Source organism: Aphelocoma coerulescens, chromosome 8 (genome assembly GCF_041296385.1).
Source record: "Aphelocoma coerulescens isolate FSJ_1873_10779 chromosome 8, UR_Acoe_1.0, whole genome shotgun sequence".
Taxonomy (NCBI): Eukaryota; Metazoa; Chordata; class Aves; order Passeriformes; family Corvidae; genus Aphelocoma; species Aphelocoma coerulescens.
This window is the reverse complement of record NC_091022.1, coordinates 23,296,372-23,316,111: the sequence shown is the minus strand read 5'-3', so window position 1 is coordinate 23,316,111 and position 19,740 is coordinate 23,296,372. Positions and strand designations below refer to the sequence as shown.

The window sequence follows — 19,740 nt, the reverse complement described above, 5'->3', positions numbered from 1 at the left end:
TGGGGATTTTCAAAACCACAGCTAACAGACCACTAGAAAACTGGATTGCAGAGCAACTGATGTCTGAGATCGATGAAAACTGAAGTTTAAAGAACTGTCAACTTGAAACCCAGTCTACTTCAAAAAATTGAGTAGTTTCAGGTGCTCTACCTGCTCCCTTACTCCCCCTGCTAATTTTCACGGTGTTACAACCACATTTTCTGGTTTCTTTTTTTGCCCTCCTTCCTCTAGGAAGAACGTGACAGACATCCCTTTTCACCCCCCAAATATGATACATAATAGTGTAAAATGGAGAGAATCCCACTTCTTCCCAAAGAAAATCTTTGCCTGGTTAGAGTGCTGTTGGTATTACATAAATCAACCACCAAGGTCTAGTTGATTGTGCTCCTTTCAGCTAATGCATTCTGGCAGTCTGAGCATAAAAATTAGATTCTTAGATTTTTGTATGCATTCAAGTTACCAAAAATGTACAACCAACAATGACAAATTTTAACCGCTATCCTCACCAATTTCTTTTTTTCCAGTTAAAATTATTTTTACTTTGCTAAGTCCCATTGATTACTTTGTGTTCTAAAATGAAAAAAATGGTGCTCCTTGAAGAATTATGTGAACTTCAAACTCACATGACATTGGACATCAATTACATGGCAGGTCATGCTGGCTTTTGTAAGTAACGTAAGAGGTTTTTTCTTCTTAGATCACATACTACTCTAATCTGTTTTTCAGGCTCACTAGAGTCAACTTATGATATTAATATACAGGACAATACTTAAGAGATATTTATTAACCATAGAACCCTTCAAATTCTATATGCAGACACAAACTACAGAGGAAGAATCAGGTGCAGCCCATGTGATTATTGTATCTAACACAATGCAAACAGATTTTGCTAGCATTTTTAGGTCAACTATTATCTTCTGGGCAAATACTTGCTGTCAAAGGAGAGAGGTGCAAACATTAAGAAGTGGTTGGGCTATTACATCAGACCAGTCCAAATTATTGTGCTTCTGCAATGGAGGGATTACCAGGATTACCACTTTTACACAAGGGCTGAGGTAAGGGATACAAGTGCTCTGGGGCTCAGCAACCCTCTATAAGAGGAATAGGGCACAGAATAAGCACGAGAAACATGACATTTATACATCTTGCCCACTTGGAAGCTTACAGCAGGTAGAAGTGACCAGCAGAAGGTAGCAACCCAAACATAGGAAGGCTAAAATTCAAGGACAGAGAGGCTGGGAAAGATGCTCAGATGTACAGACACATTCACCTTAGAGAGAGACGCTGACACTGGAAACGTGGCAGAGAAACATACTGAACTGAGCTCTTGCAAAATGGGGGAAGATTAGGAACTTCATTACAGCAAAGATTCCCTATATTCTTACCACAGACTGCTCTTGCATCCAGGCTGAAGTTTGTTTCAGCCTGCCAAGGTAAAATGAATTCTTGCTCATCTATACAGCAACAACAAAACTGATTCTAGTTACTAGACCACTCTTCCAAAAGGCCTAAATATGCTAGTGGCATCTTCCATTTCCCACACAGTGTCTTAAGAGAAGTCACACACTTATTGTTCAGCTCAAATGCTCTTGCTGCATTTGAGTAGATCAGTTTATACCCTCTTACCAGTATAACCTTAAATACAGCCTTAATCTCCTGACATGGAAAAAGAGAAGTCTCCTTGCCTCTTGAAGCTTTCCTGCATGTCTCATTATATTTTATTTGAAAAAGAGGGCACAGCTGGCTACTGAGATTCTAGAGCAAGACTTTTAAGATTTGTCACCAGCTCTGCTACTATCTTTGTAACACTAGAAAAGATGCTTCTCCATGTTTCCACATGTGTCAAACACAGATTTTAATAGTTTTGTTGTAGAGCTCTGTTTTCATGAGATCACAGAGAGATGCACAAGTGAGTTTTCCTTCTCTCTTTGGAGCTTTCTGCCAGGCAGTTACCAGACCCAAGAAGTCACTGCAATCACAAAATCCTGCTGTTGATGTAGGAGAACAAAAAGGTATCTATTTAGGTTCTGAGGCCAGGTCCTCACACGTGAAATAATTATTCTAATGCTGCATGGATTTAGAAGGAGAACACAAACTGGAGGAGCATACAGCTAGTGCCCCAATGCCCCTTCTGGGACAACTAAGCCACACCGGATGAAGGCTGGCCTACAACACTTGCTGCTCAAACTGAAGCATATCTTGATTCTGTGGCGATAGAAAGCTGACAGTGGGAGGACTGCAGCCATTTGCTAGAAACTTTTAAACATTTTAATACAGTCCCACTTTCCAGACAGCTGCCCTAATTGCACATGACATGAGATCCAATGCAAATGGACACCCAAGGATAACTGTAGTTTGTTACAGCTTATAAAGGCTTTACCAAATTCCTCTATGCATATGCTTAGTTGTGCTGCTCTTTTCCCTTGGTAAGACATTAACAAACAGATCCAAGGCCTTTGCCAGCCTAGGAAGAGGGCAGCATGCAGAAATAAAAAAAAATACAGAAAAATAAGGAGAAACTTCAGAGTTAAGTAATCCCTGTGTTTCTCCTTCTTCAAGAGTATTACAATCCATCAGACAGATCCTTGTCATGTTGATCTTTCTTAGAAAGTACCCTTCCCTGAAAATGCCCTGCTTGCCATTTTAACATTTTCAAAGTCTTTCTCTGTTCTGTGTTATTTTTGATGCAACTGATCTGCTGAAGCAAAAGAAACCCAGAAGAGAAATGGTGACTAGCTTGCTACTGCACCTAGAGGAAGGCTTTTTGGTTGGGGAGCTGAAGGGGAGAAGAGGAGGACAGGGCGGGTAGAGAGAACTTAGCTACAATTCTTCAATTCTTTCATATCTAAAGAGGACAGCAATCTCTGTTCTATCAGACCGCACGGTTCGTGCTTTAAATGGTACTTGCTGCCAGCTTGCTTTCCCTGTCTCTCTCCCTTTGAAGCAGACTGGACAGCTTCCTCAAGCTGGCGTTATCACTCCCTCTAACCACTCTTGGCAGGCAATCTAATTCCCCCTGAAAAGGTCACCGCCATTTTAACTGCCTTTCAATCACATTAAGCACGCTGCCGCTCGTGCTCAGAGCGCTGCGCCCGCAGCTCTCCTGACTGAGGTGCGATCGATAAACTGACATCCTGCCCCACACCCAGCTCCCCAACCGCCCCAGCCGTGCTGTCCTCCTTCCCCTCTCCTGGACAAGCTGCCTCCTGGAACGGACAGAAAGAGACCAAGTGACAAAATCCTCTCCTCAAATCCGCGGCAGCAGAAGGGAGCTGCTAACCTGGCATTTACTAATCTTTGTCCCATCTGTTAAGAAACAGAAGGGTGCAAGCATCCCCCACCCCCCTGCCTTCCCCAGACCTACAGAGGCAGCAACTTCACAGGACAGTTTGCTTAGGCACCAGTCCAGACACCTTTGAAGCTGTGTTACAAAGAACAAGCCTCCCTCAAGCTTCCCTCAATGCAATCATTACCGTTATCTCTCCCCCCGAGCTGCCTTTTTTTTTTGCAGTTACGAGTTATGTGTTCCACCCATCGATCCCTGTGTAAGACACTGTTTTAAGTCCTCTTGCCTTTTGACTGTGCTAAGCCGTTTAAGAGATGACAGCAGCTTCTATCAGTGTGAAGCTGATGTGATTCTTTTCAGATAAAGCACTTTTTTTCCACTTCCCCCCCTCCTTCCCTTCTTTCAAGTAAGAAACATACACACAAAAAGAGACACCGAATCTTTCAAAGAAAAAAAAACCCTTTTGAACTTCCCTCAGGAATTCTTTAAAGGGATAACCTTACAGTGTAAACACTGAGGGTAACGTGCATCCATTCCAGACTGGAAGAGAAGAATTGCTACAAATATGTTGAGCATTAAAAAAAACCCAACAAACCCCACATCAGAGAGGAAACCACTTGACGCTTTCACTTGCGAAGCCTTGCTGGCATCCTAAACACAGAAACTCATTAAAGATGGCATGAAATAATCCTGTGCAACAAAGAGCTTTGGAGAGGGATGATTCAGAGACATGCGGAGAGATAGTTACTGAATGTTCAGGTATTTCAAGAGAAATTGTAGTCTTGTGACACTGTGCTGAGGCAGGGGGATATTTGATTATTTTATCTGTACAGTTTTACACTTTGAAGTACAAGCTTGACCTAAACGGAGCTTGGTATTTCATGCTGGTGTTCTTCTGCACCTAACCCCAAACAGAACCACAAGCTCTCCTACAAACCCCTACTTCAAGCAAGACCTCTGCTGAAACAAAGTGGTACCAAACCCTATATAATTGCCAATAATCTTCATTTACACCCTGCATCCTTCTGGTTTTGGAGAGCAAACTGAATGATAGAAAATGATGCTTTAAGAAGCCAGGAGGGCAGATAGAAGTACTAAACATTTCCTGACTGAAATCCTTCACCAAACCAAACAGCTTCAGAGACAACACACTGATCCCTGCACCTCTCAGTCATGCCATATTCCTACTTGCTGCCATAGCCTGTTCTTTCCACCTGCTGCCTCAGCTATGCCAAGCTGTGGCGGCCAAGTAGGTGTGCTTTGGCTCTGCTACACTAGACCTGACCGGGGGCTTGCAGCTCTAACACCAACAGAGAAGACAAAGAATTTCCAGCTTCTGAGACAGCCCCTCAGGTTAGAAGAGCAAGTTTTCCCTGCAAGTGCTTTGGAAGCAGAAGAGTGTAATCTTAGGAACTTTACAAGCAAGAGTTTCAGCCTATGATTGGTCTTAGGTTTTAGACCATCTTCCAGAAAATCCAAACAGGGCTGTCCATTTCCCTGATGTTTCTGTTTTTAAGAAGAAAAACCCCAAGGTTTCTCAACCTTACTCCAACTGGGAATCTGTCAGGATTTTCCATATAATTGGCAAAGAATTTTCCTCATGTTGAGAGTAATATGAACCTTGTCTGCTAACCAAAAATGATAAAAAGAAGCCAGGATCAGTGTTAAGTTCGAGTCACTGCTGCAATGCTGCCCAATGGACTTATGTGCAACACACACTGGCCACAGGGTCCTGCTCCCCCTTCACCCAGCTGTGACATCTCCTCAGAGCAACACACCATTAACCGAAAATTAATGAGACACATGGCCATCTCTTTTCCCCTCCGGTTTCATGTATTTCCCCATGTCATCTCTTTAGACATTGGTGACATCCCTGTAGCCTGGCAAAGGCTGTCTGGCATTATAAAAGACCTTTGATTTCCACATCACTGCTACTTCTCAGCAAAGGGAACAGAGCCAAATGCAAAGCCTCAGGTGACAGGGGTTAACGAGGGCCTTGCCAACTCCACACAAAGCAGTTTTAAGCATTAGAAAGCATCTACAAAACGTTATGCTATGCTTCAGGGCTGTAAATTAAGAATTCTATCTGGCAAGAGCCAACACTGGCAGAGGAAGAAGAAAGATAGTCACCTTAAGGTTACCTGAGAGTGCACATAGCAGTCCTGAGTGATGGAGACCCATGAATGCCAGCAGTCAGAGACCAACAGGAAAGCCACAAAAGAGAGCATGAAAAAGTGTAACTTAATTAAAATAAATGCAAGCAGCCAGCTGTAGGAGATCACTCCAGCTTTGCTTTGGCTTTTCAAATTTTACAACAACTTCTTGCACAGAGTAGGTAGGTACCCTGTACATTATGTCTGATTATCCCAAAATACTAGGCAGAAAGTTGGTAGGAAAAAATTCCGCTGTTTAGGGAAGAGGACACTTCTCTAGAGAAGCATGGCAGCTGTTGAATCCAGCTGCCAGCAGAGGTGTGCTCCAGAGGAGGAAGGCCAGGCGCTAGAGACCTGCCAGCTGCTCAGGTATCAGGAGTCTCTTCCTCAGCAGTGGTTCTGTCACAAAATGCTGCACAGGGAGGATGTTTCTCACTAGAAATACTACAGGGAGGTTCCTGTGCTTGTGAGCTGATCTACAGACACCTTTCATCCAGCACCACGAAGGGAAGGAGTCTAACCCAAAAGCCTTGTCAGCAGAGTGATGATGGAGGGTTTTAGAACTGCATGTAGTTGTATTCTGCTTTTCTCCTGGACTTCCCATCTTCTCCTGCATCTGTCCATGTAATTCTTGAAAGTGTCACAAATGTGTCAAAAAGGAAAGAAGAGAAAGACCCCATAATTCCTGACAGAAGCAAGGCCATCTCTAAGTATGAATGAATGGCACAAGTATCTGTTCGTGTGTGCAGCCATCTAGCAGAGGTTACAACACTGACTGATGCTAGAACCTGTCTAACTTCTGGTGGAGGAAAGCAGGTGATCTACATAATAACAACAACTAATACATCCAGAATTCCTTAAAATACTGAAGAAAATGCAACAAAGAGCAAGTACTTTATCCAGCCTAACCACATCAATTACACACATTTTGTCCATCTGAAGCCTCATTTGAAAGAGGGTCTCCATATAACCAAGGCAATGTGGAAGGTTCAGATCACACTTCAGTGAGTTAACTCAAAAACAACTAGGAATATTAACCAGGTGAAGACAGCAGCATGTCCACACCAAAGGAAGTGGAAGATCATGCTCTCCTCAAATGCAGGTGTTTGGTGGGGGTGAAGGAAGAAACTACTCCTGCACAAAAAGGGAAGAAATGAATTGGACAGCTTTTTCTAATCAGGACTAGTAGTGACAACAACAGAGGCACACAGACATCCCATGTTTCCCTGCTATAGATTGTAGCGTCTATACTACATAAACATAGTCTAAGATCCTGCATGGTCTCATCAGGCCTCTACCGGGAGTCATGCAGATAGAACTCTCCATACAGTCACAAAAAAGTTAGGCTACTGACACAGGATTCAACAGTGTGAGCTTCACTGGGTATCCTTTAAAGCCCAAAGAAGCTGCTCCTTCAACTCTGTGCTCCTGATCATCTGCTCTGCTATAACACAACTACAATTTAATTTCAGAGGAAGGCAAGAGCAGACCAGGAGTGCCTAGTTTTAGCTGAGCACACGGCTGGCTTTTAAGTCCAACTCCCTTATGCAGTAGCCTTTCCCCTCGAGATATTTTAAATTAAAATCTAAGCTGATATAGGAAGAGATCACATCCCATCCTCCTTATTGAACGAAGGGAGCCAGCATTCCTCCTCTCATTAAGCATGCGCTACGTGGATTGCTTGCGAGACTCTTGTGAGTGCCTGAGGTTCATGCCAACGAACAGTTTAGTAAATCCTCCTCTTTGAGGCCAAAGGGCTGAATGTAAGAAAGGGGCCAGGTTTCTAGCTAAAATTACTTTCACCAATAAAGCTCACGAGAGGTCAAATTTTGCCATAACTCACTCTCTCCTTGGTAACTGATTTCCCCATCACTGGGGAAGGAGCAAAAGAAGGAGGAAAAATAAAATGTGTTTGTCTGAGAGCCCTAAGGGCTTGCAGTGCTGGAGGTGCAGAGCAGGTTCCTGGATTCTCATTTATCAACCTTAAAAGGGATGGAGTGATAAATGCACAACTGGCCCTTTAATATTTTATGCAGGTGCTAAAGCAACTTAGCTGTCACCTCCAATACATCACCAGAGGCTGATACACCAGCTTTCCTCACTCCAGGCTGGGAATTTTTACAATTTCATTTCTATTTCCCTCTCTTCGCATATTTCCACGTATTTCTTACTATGTGTGAGATATAAAATGCTCTTTTCCCAAAATGATCTACCCATTCCCTCTTCAGCCACATTTCTTGAGAAATAACTCCATGCTTTGTTCCAAGATTGGCACAAATTTTGACTCTCATCATTCAAGAGGGACAAAAAACTGAAATCACTTTACATTCTGGCAAAAGCTGATGGTTCTGCCTTTTGTGGAAAGGAAATCCCCGTGTCCCTCCCTTTAAAAATAGGTAATGATCAACTTCCACAGCAGAATGATTTACAAGTGCCCCCAAAACACCGGCGCACCTCGAAATCCTCCCTCCAGGAGAGTTGTAGCCCGTATCCTCTTCTGGCCGCACCACTCGTACTCTTCAAAGCGGTTGCCGTTCTCATTCTCGATGTCCACAGAGTCATCCTCAGTCATGCATGAGCCTTCTCTCTGCAGGGGGTAAAGCGGGGCAGAGTGTTGAGATGAATGAAATAGCTCTTTGGGGTTCATAACTCATGGTGGGATGGGGAAGAAAAGCTGGACTGCTCCCAGGACAGCTAAGTATAGAGCGTACAGCAGCCTCTATTCCCACCCCTGCTCCTTCTGATCGAAACTAGAAGTAAATAGGTACTGAAAGAACCTGACAGCCTAAGATCAAAACAAGTTGCAAGTTCCATAATTTTTACTCATGGAAATTTAAGGTCTGGTCCCTACAACAATGCTGGTGCTCGTTTCAACATGCATTCCCCTGCCTTGCATGCAAAATTCCTCTATCATGGAGGAACGTGATACCACAGATTCCTTTGACCCCTAGCAGAAGTGTTCTCCAGTAACATATTTTTGGGGCATACTGATCAAAATACACCTCTCTTTATATTATGCACCTCTAGAGACAACAAGTCCTCTACTGAAGGTTTTTCCTGAGAAACATGAACAAAAAGCTCTATGACACAACTCTCTCCCTCCCCCAGGGCTTGTTTCTCCTTCCTTGCTGTCTTTGGGATGAACAGCAAGAGAACGGTTCTGCATAAATGCACTTCCTGGAGTAAGGTGGTCATGCAACCTTTACAAATCTCAATCTGCTACAAAAGAACCAACCAAACAATAATTCTAATGTTGTCAAAGGCACAAATCAGAAAGAACTGTTCTTCCTGTGCTGTATGGGATGCTTGAAGTCCTACAAAAGGTTCACAAACTTCAATAGTTCCACCCTTAAAAATCTACAAATTAGACTTCTGTAATAGCAGAAGGGTGCACGAAGTAAAAAGTTACTAATGCAACAGAACAGAAAAATCCAGAAGAATCCATCTTCCCAGACAAAGAATTGACTACAGATCTTAGGGAGACAGTTAGCATTGCCTGCAAGCTCAGCAATGTTAGTTTTTGCCCCACATTAGGTCAACTGCAGACAAAGCTGGGAGTAGGGAGAAGGGAATGGCAGCTGGTGATCCTGCTGCGCCTCTACCTTTGCAAGGCATTGTTCCACATGCCTACTCATCTCCTCCTCGGATCCTGACAGAGGTCGGCTGCAGAGGGGACATACCTGCCCTTCGTCTTGCTTCCTCCGTTTCATTTTTCCAATCCGAGCTGCATGGAGAAATCAGGGAAAGAAAACAAACAAAAAAAGAAGACATGTCAAGTTTGTGATGCAGACTTTATTTGCTCAGCTCCAAATAATAAACCCTTGGCAGAAATGGTACGCTTTCACACCAGAAAATCCCATTGCAACTCCCTATTCTGACCTCTATAAACAGTACAGGGACTGTTACTTGGCCCTTTCCAGAGGAAATTTGTAACCTGTAGCTGAGCACTCTGATTCCACAGAGGCAGCTACTCACAATTTAACAACTAGGAGGGGGAATATCTGCTGCACATCCCATGGTAAGTTATTAAAACAGTTAAAATCTTTCCCTTGGAAATCTGAAATTGTTTTCAAAGTTGAGTGATCAAGCCACTGAACCCTGTTTTGGATTTTGTCTTCTAAGTCTGAGGCCCTTCCACAAACACGTCTATTCCCTCTACAAGAACTTGCTCAGAGTGTAGAAGGATGATGTAGCACCTGATAGCCTTGGACAAGGTATTTAACAAACACTTCCAGGACCACAGAGCCTCCTGTACACCCTGAAAAATCCCTTCCCAGAACACCACAAACAAGTCAGAGCACCATCTTGCTAGCAGGTAATATTTATGGAAAGGAAACAGGACCCATGCTAGATAGCTTCTGGCTCTCTGTTGTTTTTATTTCATGAAAACTAGGGGCTACATTGCCTTCCTGAGAGCATGCTCTGGGAAACAAACATGTTAAGAATCACGATGATTAGAAAAAGCAGCCAAGGTAGCCTGTTGCTTAATCCAATAGCTGGTTAATTTGAGCCATCATTTAATGTGATCAAAACATCTGGAACCAAATAATTTGCATTAAAAAGAACTTCTGTCTTTTATTATGATGGCTTTAGGCAGGTATTACTGAATAACTCAATCACTGGCTGCAGGAAAGTCACTGTTTAATTAATAAGGAAGGTCAAAATTCTGAATGAGAGACGACAAAAAGCCCAAGGAAAGCCCATGTGATAATGTGAGATGACACCACCAAAAAGCTGTGTTAGCCAGAAATCGTTACTGACATTGTGAGCACTGCAGCATGCTCTGAAAGCCTTCATGCCTGAACACTGTGGGATCAACAGCTCCCTGCAGCCAACGAGTCAGAGAAAGCTGCTGGAATGCCAGGATGAGAAGGATCAGTGCACAGGAAAGTTTCTGTCAATTGTTTTCTAAAGAGCATCTGTTTAGAGCACACACATCAAGAGAATTATAAAGTTTCAGCTGAACACATCAACACAGACCGGAAAGGCCTCCTTCAAGACTTTCTTGCTGGCTTCCCTGGACTCAGGACTCTCTGGGTTAAGATGTATTTTCCCACAATCTGGAACTAGGAGTATTTATCATCCCCTATGCTCTCTCATGCTCCAGCACTAAGAAAGCTTCAAATTATTCCCTGGGCATTGTTTTTCCTCACTGAAATACGTAAGTGCAAAAACTTCCTGAAAAATAAATCTCCATTCCTCAGATCCTGGAAAGGATTCTATAAATGTGACATTCCTAAAATAAGAGAAAGCAACTAGAAACCAAAACAAGAATGTTTTTGATATCTGGCACTTTGAACAACAGAGACTCTCAAGTTAACACACACAACTTTCATAGTTTGTCTAAGTTTTATTTACTGAAGCTCCACAACCCTCTCTTTTACGCAGAGTTAACCCACGCTCTTTCTGGCTTGTACTTCAGTGCGCAAGAGATTTCTGAAGTTCTGTTTTAGTGCATGCCTCTATCCCTCAGCATGGCTCTTTCATGTAAGTTTAAGATGCTCTTTCCTTGCCTCACTAGCTCTGTAGAGCCAGCACAAATGTGAAGGAGGCTGGAATCAGACTTGAGCGTTCCTCAGCAAACACCAAGCTGGAGAGAAACACAGAAACAAAGCCTTCTCTATCCTGATTGCAGACACAAATTTCTCTCACCTCATCATGTTTTTAACAGGGAAACGCAGGGAAGGAGCAGTTTAATTATTCTGGTAGGACTCCCCATGGCCACACAATTCAGTTAAAGCAGTCTGCCTAGTGAATTTGATAGTATTTTTAGGGGCTTTTTACTGCCAACCCCCAGTCCATGCACTGTAGCAGTGACAAAAGCAAGACAACTTATTTTGGGTCTTCTAATAAAATCTTGGGACTATTTTGCCAGAACAAGCACCTGATCTGCTGTTGAAATGCTTGTGCAGAGCTGGGAAGAGAACCTCACTCTGCTCCAGCTCTATACCAGACCCAGCAGCCAGCCCCAATCTTGGCTCATTTAGCTCCACAGAGAAGCAGCCCTTTGAGCTGCGGTGCCACAAGTGAAAAAGCCACTGGAGGAAAGAGGTGTTGAAAACAAATCCCCCTGCCATTTTCATTCTGTGGTCATTAGCAGCGGCAGCGTCGTGCCCATGGAGGCCAAGGGTGCCCCTGGTGACAGGAGGAATGGAAAAGGAGCAGCCTGGAAAGCACATCCGAGCGGCGCTGTCCCTGCCCGACGCACGCAGCCCGGCCATCACTTCCAATCAGCGCGGCAGGGACGGAGCGGCCCCAAAGGCAGGGGCTGATTGTGGTGCTGTCCCGAAGGGGAGCAGCTCAAAAGAACACGCAAGTGAGACCACAGGATTGCTAATTAGTGTTGATAGATGCGATCATTTCTAATTAGCTCACTAATCCCTCTCCCCCTCTCTCCTTTCGAGAGAGCATGGGAGAAGGGGAAAAAAAAAGAAAAAGTCATTCCCTCCCGTAGTTCAGGAAGATAAAAATGCAGCCAGTTGAGGACTGGAGTACAAAGAGGACAGAACTCAGGGAAGGAGGTTTTTGCACAAGCCTGACCCATTCTTACCTCTGACTGAACAAAGACTCCATAGTTATTATTCCAACCTTCTGCCAGGAGGTGAGGAGTTCACTAATTATTATTAGCATTAATAATTATTATTAGGCTATCAGAGGGCTTCCAGCACCTCTGAGGCCTCACTTTTAAGGATGTACATTACCCTACACACTGCTCCTGCTGCAAGTGCATGTTCTCCTTCAAGATTACATGAAACCATCAGGCACCCAGGGAGTTTAAGTCCCCACAGCAGATGAATGAGAAAGTAGCACATGGAGGTGAGCAAGAATTGGGACACTCTGCAAGGACTGAGAGTCTGAGTTACGGTCTCTGACTTAACCTAGGAGCTGTGCTGGCTAGGGGAATTCCTCTTCCCTTCCTTGGTATGTAGTTCCCTAATATGGGGCTATGGAAGGTTAAAGGCTGCTTGCACTAGAGAAGGAGCCAAACTGCACTTGACAAAGCCTCTGCTGCTGAGGGCACACTGGTCCCTGCCTTCCCACACGTGCAGAGAGAAAGAGCCAACCCACTGCTGCTGCCTTACTGGCAGAAGAGACCAAGGATCTTTTCTAACAATAGGCTCTCCCCATCAAGGCTGAACCTTATTAATGCCAAAAGATCGTGTTACTCTCTAGTTCAGCCAAACTTCCTGGGAGAAAAGCTAATGGATTTTAGTTTTCACTGGTACTCCCTTCCCCAAGCAAAAATTCACCTTCAGGACAGGGCACTAATTACCTCAGAAGTGCTCTTATGCAGCATCTAGCAATGGACACTGCACCAACCTCTCCTGCAGCATCAAAGGACATGATTAAGTTACTAGCAATATCTCTTATGATTCCCTCCACCAGTTTGAGTGGTCCCCTGAGTCCTATGCAGACATCATTATCAGCTCCTGCAATGGCAGGCCAGTCATGTTAAGTGGAAACATTTTTGTCTCCTTTCCAGTAAAAATCATCCAGCTTTATTCCTCCCCCACCCATCAGCTACAAAAGCACAGAACATGGTGGTGGTAGCTGAACAAACTGCACGGTCTGTTTGGAGAGACAGGCTTAGGGTCACCACCAAAACTGGAATCAGCTTCTCAGAGAGGTGCAAAAGGAGCTTTGTAAGGACCTATTTCACAACTCACCTGAGAATGCCAACTTTGGAAATAACCCTAAATTTGAGTCAAAGATGTTCAAGCACAAGAGCTAGCACCTGCTCTCTTCGAGAAGAATCCTGAAGAGTGTTTATATCTACTTTTGTTAGGCCTATCACAAAAAGCTTTTGTGAATCATCAACTCATCCAGAGCATCTGATGCAAGGGAACAAAAGGCAGCAGTGGCAGAGCACAAAAAGCCATCTCAAGAATAAGCAAAAGCAAGAAAACAGGTCGTCAAGAAGAAATCTGTTTCAGACCTTAAGTACAATTTGCTGCTCATCTGCCCGAGAAAGAACATTAAAGGCCAGATTCACAAAAGGGTCTCAGTGCAGTTCTCAGATTTGCATGGCCAAAGTTCCACATAGATGATTTCCAGCAACCTTCAATCTGACGCTACTCTCTGGGGTTGGCACCTACTTAACCCATGTTCTGATACACTAACCCAAACTTTGTGCCTCTAATTTTGAATGACTACCTAACCTGCTCTGCACTGCTAAACTCCACAAGCATCAATTTACAGGGTGGCTTAAACTTTCCAGTTTGGCAACAGTGCAAATAAGGCAAATGAAAGAAATGCCTCCTTTGTCACACAGGTTCACCAGGAATCAGCACCTCATACTCCTGGGTTCACAAGGACACAACCTCTGGAAAAAGTGAGTTTAGTACAGGTGAGAGGTGCAGGATTAACTCACTGAGGCTGACAGGGAAGTTGGGATACAAACACTCAACCAAGAGCCTAACAGACAGAACATTAATCTCCTGCTCCAGAGCTTGAAAATGCATGTGTCTTACTTACAGCTCAATTTAAGTCACAGGTTTGACTCACAGAAGTAAAATTCTGGCCCGTCAGGTACATGTGAACCATGTAACTATTAGGACTTAATCACATTGTGGCCAGGCCAACAGCAGCCCACAGAAGAGATTTCCTCTCTACCCTGTCTTCCCTTAGCTCCTTTTGCACATTTCCAAATGAACACAACAGGATGGAAAACAGCAAGGTCCAAACAAGACTGAGTCACAAACAGCCTGGGCAGCCAAGATTTGAGTCAAGGACAATGTGGGAGAAGAGCAAACACCATGGGCCCTTTTTATGGTAAGTGCTTCTGGAACTCAGCTGGTAAAAGCTTGACAGAAATACCAAGATAAACTGGTTACAACAATATTGAAAAGTACATGTAAAACATAATCAAAACAAACGAAATTTTTCTTTGACAGACTGCATTTGCCATATCCTAAGTTTCTGCAGTGTGTCAATAAAAATATGAAACAAAGAGCCAGCTGTCTTTGGACAAATCCTGCACAACTTCTCTTCGTGTAAAATAATCAAGATTAGGAAACTAAAGTTGCATGATCAATTACAAGCTCATTAAAATATGATATAGCCAAATAGAATTTTTTTTCCCCTAAAGCACTCCAGCATTCTCCACCTAAAGCAATACTGCTCAAATAATTCTTCAACAATAATATGGCAAAGCTTACAAATATCGCAAAGTTATTTCACTGCAAACAAATGTGGAGGAAGAAACAAGAAAGCAGGCAGAGTTCAGAAGTACAAATGTAAAGACACATGCAGAGAAAGGAGCAGTAGAATCCACCCAACCATGTGGCTGGGTGCAGACTGGACCAGGCATCACTACAGATATATTCTGGGAACAGCAGTAAAACAGTCACAAAAAGCGAACGTCAGAAAGAACCAGTTCTGATCTAATCTGGCCTTCTTTGGGACCCAAAGCACTTCACTTCACCTGAATTTCTGCATCCAGCTCCCTAACACTTGGACCCTCTTCATCTCAGGGCGAAGAAGAGAATGGACAGGAAACCCCAGCATTATTAGGGCTGTATATATGTTCTTTCATTTGCAATATGGCTGCACCCCAAAAGGTACATACAAAAAGAGTAAAATGTCCAGCAAAAACAATGCAAATGCTGTACAAAACTACCTGCCTCCCTTCAGATGAGCCCAGGTTCACAAAAACATCCAACAAGAGGGGCCAAGAGGAGTTCCCAAGAGGAGATCACAGACTGTGCTGCAGCCCTGCTTCAGGTTAGAGACAAAAGCACAAAACACCACTGAGCCAGTTCAGCAGAGCAGGCTCTCATCAAGAGCTTCCTCTCATACTGAAGGACTCCACAACACCAAGAATTTCACAAGTCTGGCTCAGACCTTAAAAAAATATTAAAATAAGGTGACTGCACATTGTTGGCCTGAAAAAAGGTGGAAAGTGGGAACTTAGCCCTAGCTATCCAACTATGATAAAGGAACAGTTTGACATCCTTGACTCCAGAGACCTCTGTCACACAAAACAAGTCACCACAGAGCAGCACCTCAGTGTATCTGAGCCATCTGAAGTCTCTGTGTCTGCCAGCCAGCACTGGCAGCTCTCTGCACTCGTCTTGGAGTGCAGAGGGAGCACCTGCCAGCAGTTACCTGTAACTGGTGCAAGGTAACTCATCTCTTTGTTCTACAACTTAACAGACTTTCAAGAGTTCGCAGTTTTTTGGCCTTCTATGTTGATATTTAAAAATCCTGAGGCTAGTTCTGAATTCAGCTATGTCTAACTCATCAAAGATCTGGGTGAGTAGCTTCTATTTGCTTAAGACTACACTAAACATGGAGAGCTTCAAACTCAAGCAAACTCTTTCGCTATCAGCATAATCTAAAGGTTTTGCTTTTTTTTTTCCAGTAGATCTTCTAAATAAACTCCATCAGCGCAACATCAGAGGTGCTATTGTGAACTATCACATAAAGAAGCTCGAGATTAATGAGACTCCTGATAGCCTGAATAACCAAATTCTGACTAAATGTTACATACTAAGGTAGCTACAAGCAGTACAAAACCAGATAGCAGAACATTGTTACTATGTGCGCGGTAAGTTCTGACCTCTGAACTTTGAGAAAAGTTCCAACTTCTTCAGCTCTAATAAAAAAAGTTTCCTTTCAGCTTTTCTTTCCAATTTCAAAGCACAGAAATGGGCTCTCTCTGAAATAAATGGACCTCTGATTTGGTTTTTTTAAATACCAGACCACTGTCCACTAAAAACAGTTGTTTACTTGTTAGGAGCAGTCAAACATACAAGAATAGAAGTACCATCCCAGCATCCGTGGGTTTGAGAGAAAAAACCCCAAACAAAACAAACCATGACGTCAGACGATGGTCAGGCTTCTTAAAAGTTTACTGCAAGATTCAGCCATGAGAGCTGTGAAAGCTCAGCAGCTGGGCCCCACGCAGGAAAACACGGCTTTCGGGGCCCGTTTTATACCGGCTGGGGGGATCCGGGCGGTGGGAGCCGCTTCCCTGGGGAGCCGGGGATGAGCGTGGAGGGCTTCACCCCCATGCCCCCTGCGCCCCCCGCACGTCGAGGCCCCGGCGAGGCTGCTGGCGGCTCCCGGCCTGCGGTGGGGGGCGTGAGAGTGTCACACAACTCGGCCCAACTCTGGAAACTTCGGAGGGGCAGGCGCGGTGGGGGCCGCACTCACCGTTCAGCCGGGTCTGCCGGTTCGCTCGCACCCGCAGGAAGGTCTGCAGAGGGGAAACAGGAGGGAAGAAGCGTCAGGACGCGGATGTAAACATCTCGCCCCCCGCCCGTACACAAGGCCCGGCCCGGTCCCCCCACTCCCCGCGCATCCCCGGGACAACGCACCGTCCGCGGGCCTCCCCCCCACCGCAGCACCCACCTCTTCCCGGCCCCCGCCGCCGGGCCCCCTCTTGCCACTCTGCATAGCCGCGGGCGCCGCGGGCGGGCAGCGGGCGGCGGGCTCGGGATGCGGGTGGATGCGGCGCGGCCCGGCGGGCGCCGCCGATCAGCCCCCGGCGGCCGCCGCCATGTTGGCCCCGGTCATGTGACCCGCGGCGCGCGGGTGAGAGTTCACTAGGCAGTTCCCATGACAACCGACAGGGGGCGGCAGCGCCAGGCGAGCCCGGCCAATCAGAGCCTCGGGACGGCTGGAGCCCGGGCGACCTGGCCAATCAGGAATCAGGGGCTACTGGGACCCTGTGTACCTGACCAATCAGAAATCGGGGGTACTGGGACCCGGGGTGCCTGATCAATCAGCAGTCAGGACCCACTGGAACCCAAGGGGCCATGATCAATCAGACCCCAAAGGCACGTTGATTGGCCAATCAGAGCCTGGGAACAACTGGGAAGCAGTTTTCCTTGTCCAATAGTGATTGAGCACCCTTTAGGCCACACGTCACTGGCCAATCAGAGGCTTGGCCCCCAAAATAACCCAAAGGCAGTGGCCAATCAGGCACCAGGGCGACACTATCCAACTTCCTCTGCCCAGTCAGGGGCTGGGGGACGAAGGGCTGTTGGCCAATCAGGGTCCAGCGGCAATAAGACCAGGTGGCCAACGGGCCTTTCCCTGGCCCCTGCCCAGCCATGGCCCTGCCATGGAGCCTTCAGGGCCTGCCCTGGCAGTGGAATTGGAGCCCTGGGCAAGTGGAGCCCTGTCCTTCCTGGCTGCTGACACTGTCTGCAGCTGCCGGGGCTAGGCTGGGCATCCACCTCAGCTCCAGGGCTCTGACACCTGCCCGCCCTACCCAGAAGTGGCTCCTGCCATGGGGACACCTTGGCTACAGGCAGAGCCTGCGCTTTCCAGTCTCTCCTCCCTCTTCTCCTTTCCACGTTTCAGCAAACCTGGGAGGTCAAAGCCGTCTCATGGATTTCTCTCCCATATCTGCTGCGCAGCTGTGGTGGAGGATGGCCCCAGCAGACCAGCCTGAGGCTGGGACAGAGCTGGGGGCTACAAATTGGGCATTTGTTCCCCTCTCTGCAGACTCCTCAGACTTTGTTTCCTGGAATCAAGCCTAAATTTTGGGTCTCCTCTCTGGCACCTGACAGGCTGTCGCTTCCTCTTCAGATGGAAAACAAAAGAACCCCTTATCAGGGTTTCACTGCCCAGATGATGATGGGCAACTGGACAGTTCAGGTGCTGGCTGGTGAGCTTTGCACAGTCCTGACTCTCCTACATCCCAGCTCTGTCTGCCTGCTGAACCTGCAGCTGGATTTTCATACATGTGCTTACTTACAAAATCAAAGCTGCTGACTGTTGGCTTTACCCTGTCACTGAATAGAGCTGTTTTTCAGGAGGCACACTTACCTGAGCTCCAGGGGAGGGAGGTGAGCCTTCTCCAGACAAGGATTAGGCTTTCAGTCACACTACACTTGCTATTCAGTCACAAATATTCTGTGGGCTCCCTTCAAGCCTGAAATGCCATCTTTGCAGTATGGTGTATCACTTCTAATTTGCTGTTGATTTCTCCACTGGGTTTTATTCAGGGTTTTATCTAAATATAACTAAAATGGCATTGTTTTTACTCGAAGCTCCGTCTGACAGAACATATTGTATTTAAGAGGAGCAGCCACTACTGACCAAATCCATTGGCTGCCACCACCTCGGTCTGATCAGTGTCCATGTAATCAAACTCCAGCAACCAGGCTTGGCACAGGGGAGGCAAGAGGATCCCTCCTCCCCACATCCAGGAGCCACTCCACTGCCTTTGCTGGAGCTCCCTCTCAGCATGGGGAGCAATGCAGCAGGCAGCAAGTAGCCCAAGTGCTGTGCCAGCCCCTATATCTGTAGCACTCCTATTCATAAATCTCCTTCCCTAAGTATCCCCATGGTATATAAGCACAAAGACTAAGAAAACAGAGCCACAGGAATTCTGAAAACCCAAACGCCAATAACTCACGTTCTAGCATGTTACTAATACACTGTATAATCATTAGATCACAACACAAGGGATAGTCATAATTCCAGCACACCTCTGCATATGGAAAGCTAAATTTTGCAGACCTTAAAATCACCACCATGAGAATCTTCTGCTCTGCTTCCTGGGCATGTCCCTTGGTAAAGCAGGCAGACTGAATTCTCGTTCATATTGTGGCTTTATTAAGAATACAGTGAGGCTTTACACACCCCTGGCACCCACTCTGAGGTCCCTTTACACTGCCAGCGCAGCATAACGCAGCCAGCACAAACGTAAATGAAAATCAGGCCCCAGAGGTGTTTTCTCCCTGCAGTGCAGACTTACAGCTCCCATTACACATTTGCATTAAGGGCTGCAACCCTCCATAAAATATGCTCACAAACTTAAAGCACATTAGAGAGTAGCTGGACTCAGCACACAGAGGGGCTTCTGCTAAGAATATTTGTCTTTGAGTATGACATAATAAAAATGTACAGGGACAGAGGGCTGCAAGGGGCCACCAATTTCACAGAGACTGATGTCTGGCGGAGTGGGAAGGGAGAGGGCTCTCCAATGAAGGGGGCCATGGCAAAAGTCTCTTCCATGCCCTTTTGAAATGAACGTAATTTATTTATTAGTCTTAATAAACAGGCAGGAAAGAGAGCAGGATTACCTGAAACAGGCATTTCTGTATCTTCTGCAAGGTTTTGCTTCTCTTACTTTGCACCAGGTTTTATTTTTCATGGGACAGTAAAGCAGCTATGATGTGACACCAAGCTACAACTCAAAGCCACAAGGGAATACGATCCACAGTTGATAATATAACCAATAAGTAAGACAGAGGATGGAATAATGGGCAAAAAATGTATGAATCTGCTACTAACTGGACCCATCTCCAGGAAACAAGTTGCAACTGGGTCTGCTCTGTTAAG

At 45.5% G+C, this 19,740-nt stretch overlaps 1 protein-coding gene across 2 annotated transcripts in view; it reads right to left on the bottom strand.

Annotated features, from left to right (window-relative positions):
• RNF220 (ring finger protein 220) overlaps positions 1-19,740 on the bottom strand; it is a 219,301-nt gene that overhangs the window by 39,749 nt on the left and 159,812 nt on the right. Inside the window, exons 1-4 of one of the 2 annotated variants that reach the window (XM_069023223.1) lie at positions 16,795-16,956; positions 16,597-16,639; positions 9,042-9,163; positions 7,894-8,026 (exon numbers count right to left, since the gene is read on the bottom strand). In XM_069023223.1, the coding sequence (XP_068879324.1) occupies positions 7,894-8,026; positions 9,042-9,163; positions 16,597-16,639; positions 16,795-16,839 (343 nt within the window). In that variant the 5' untranslated portion in view covers positions 16,840-16,956. Of the gene's footprint in view, positions 1-7,893; positions 8,027-9,041; positions 9,164-16,596; positions 16,640-16,794; positions 16,957-19,740 lie in introns of those variants that run through there. The other variant, XM_069023225.1, reaches the window with a different exon arrangement.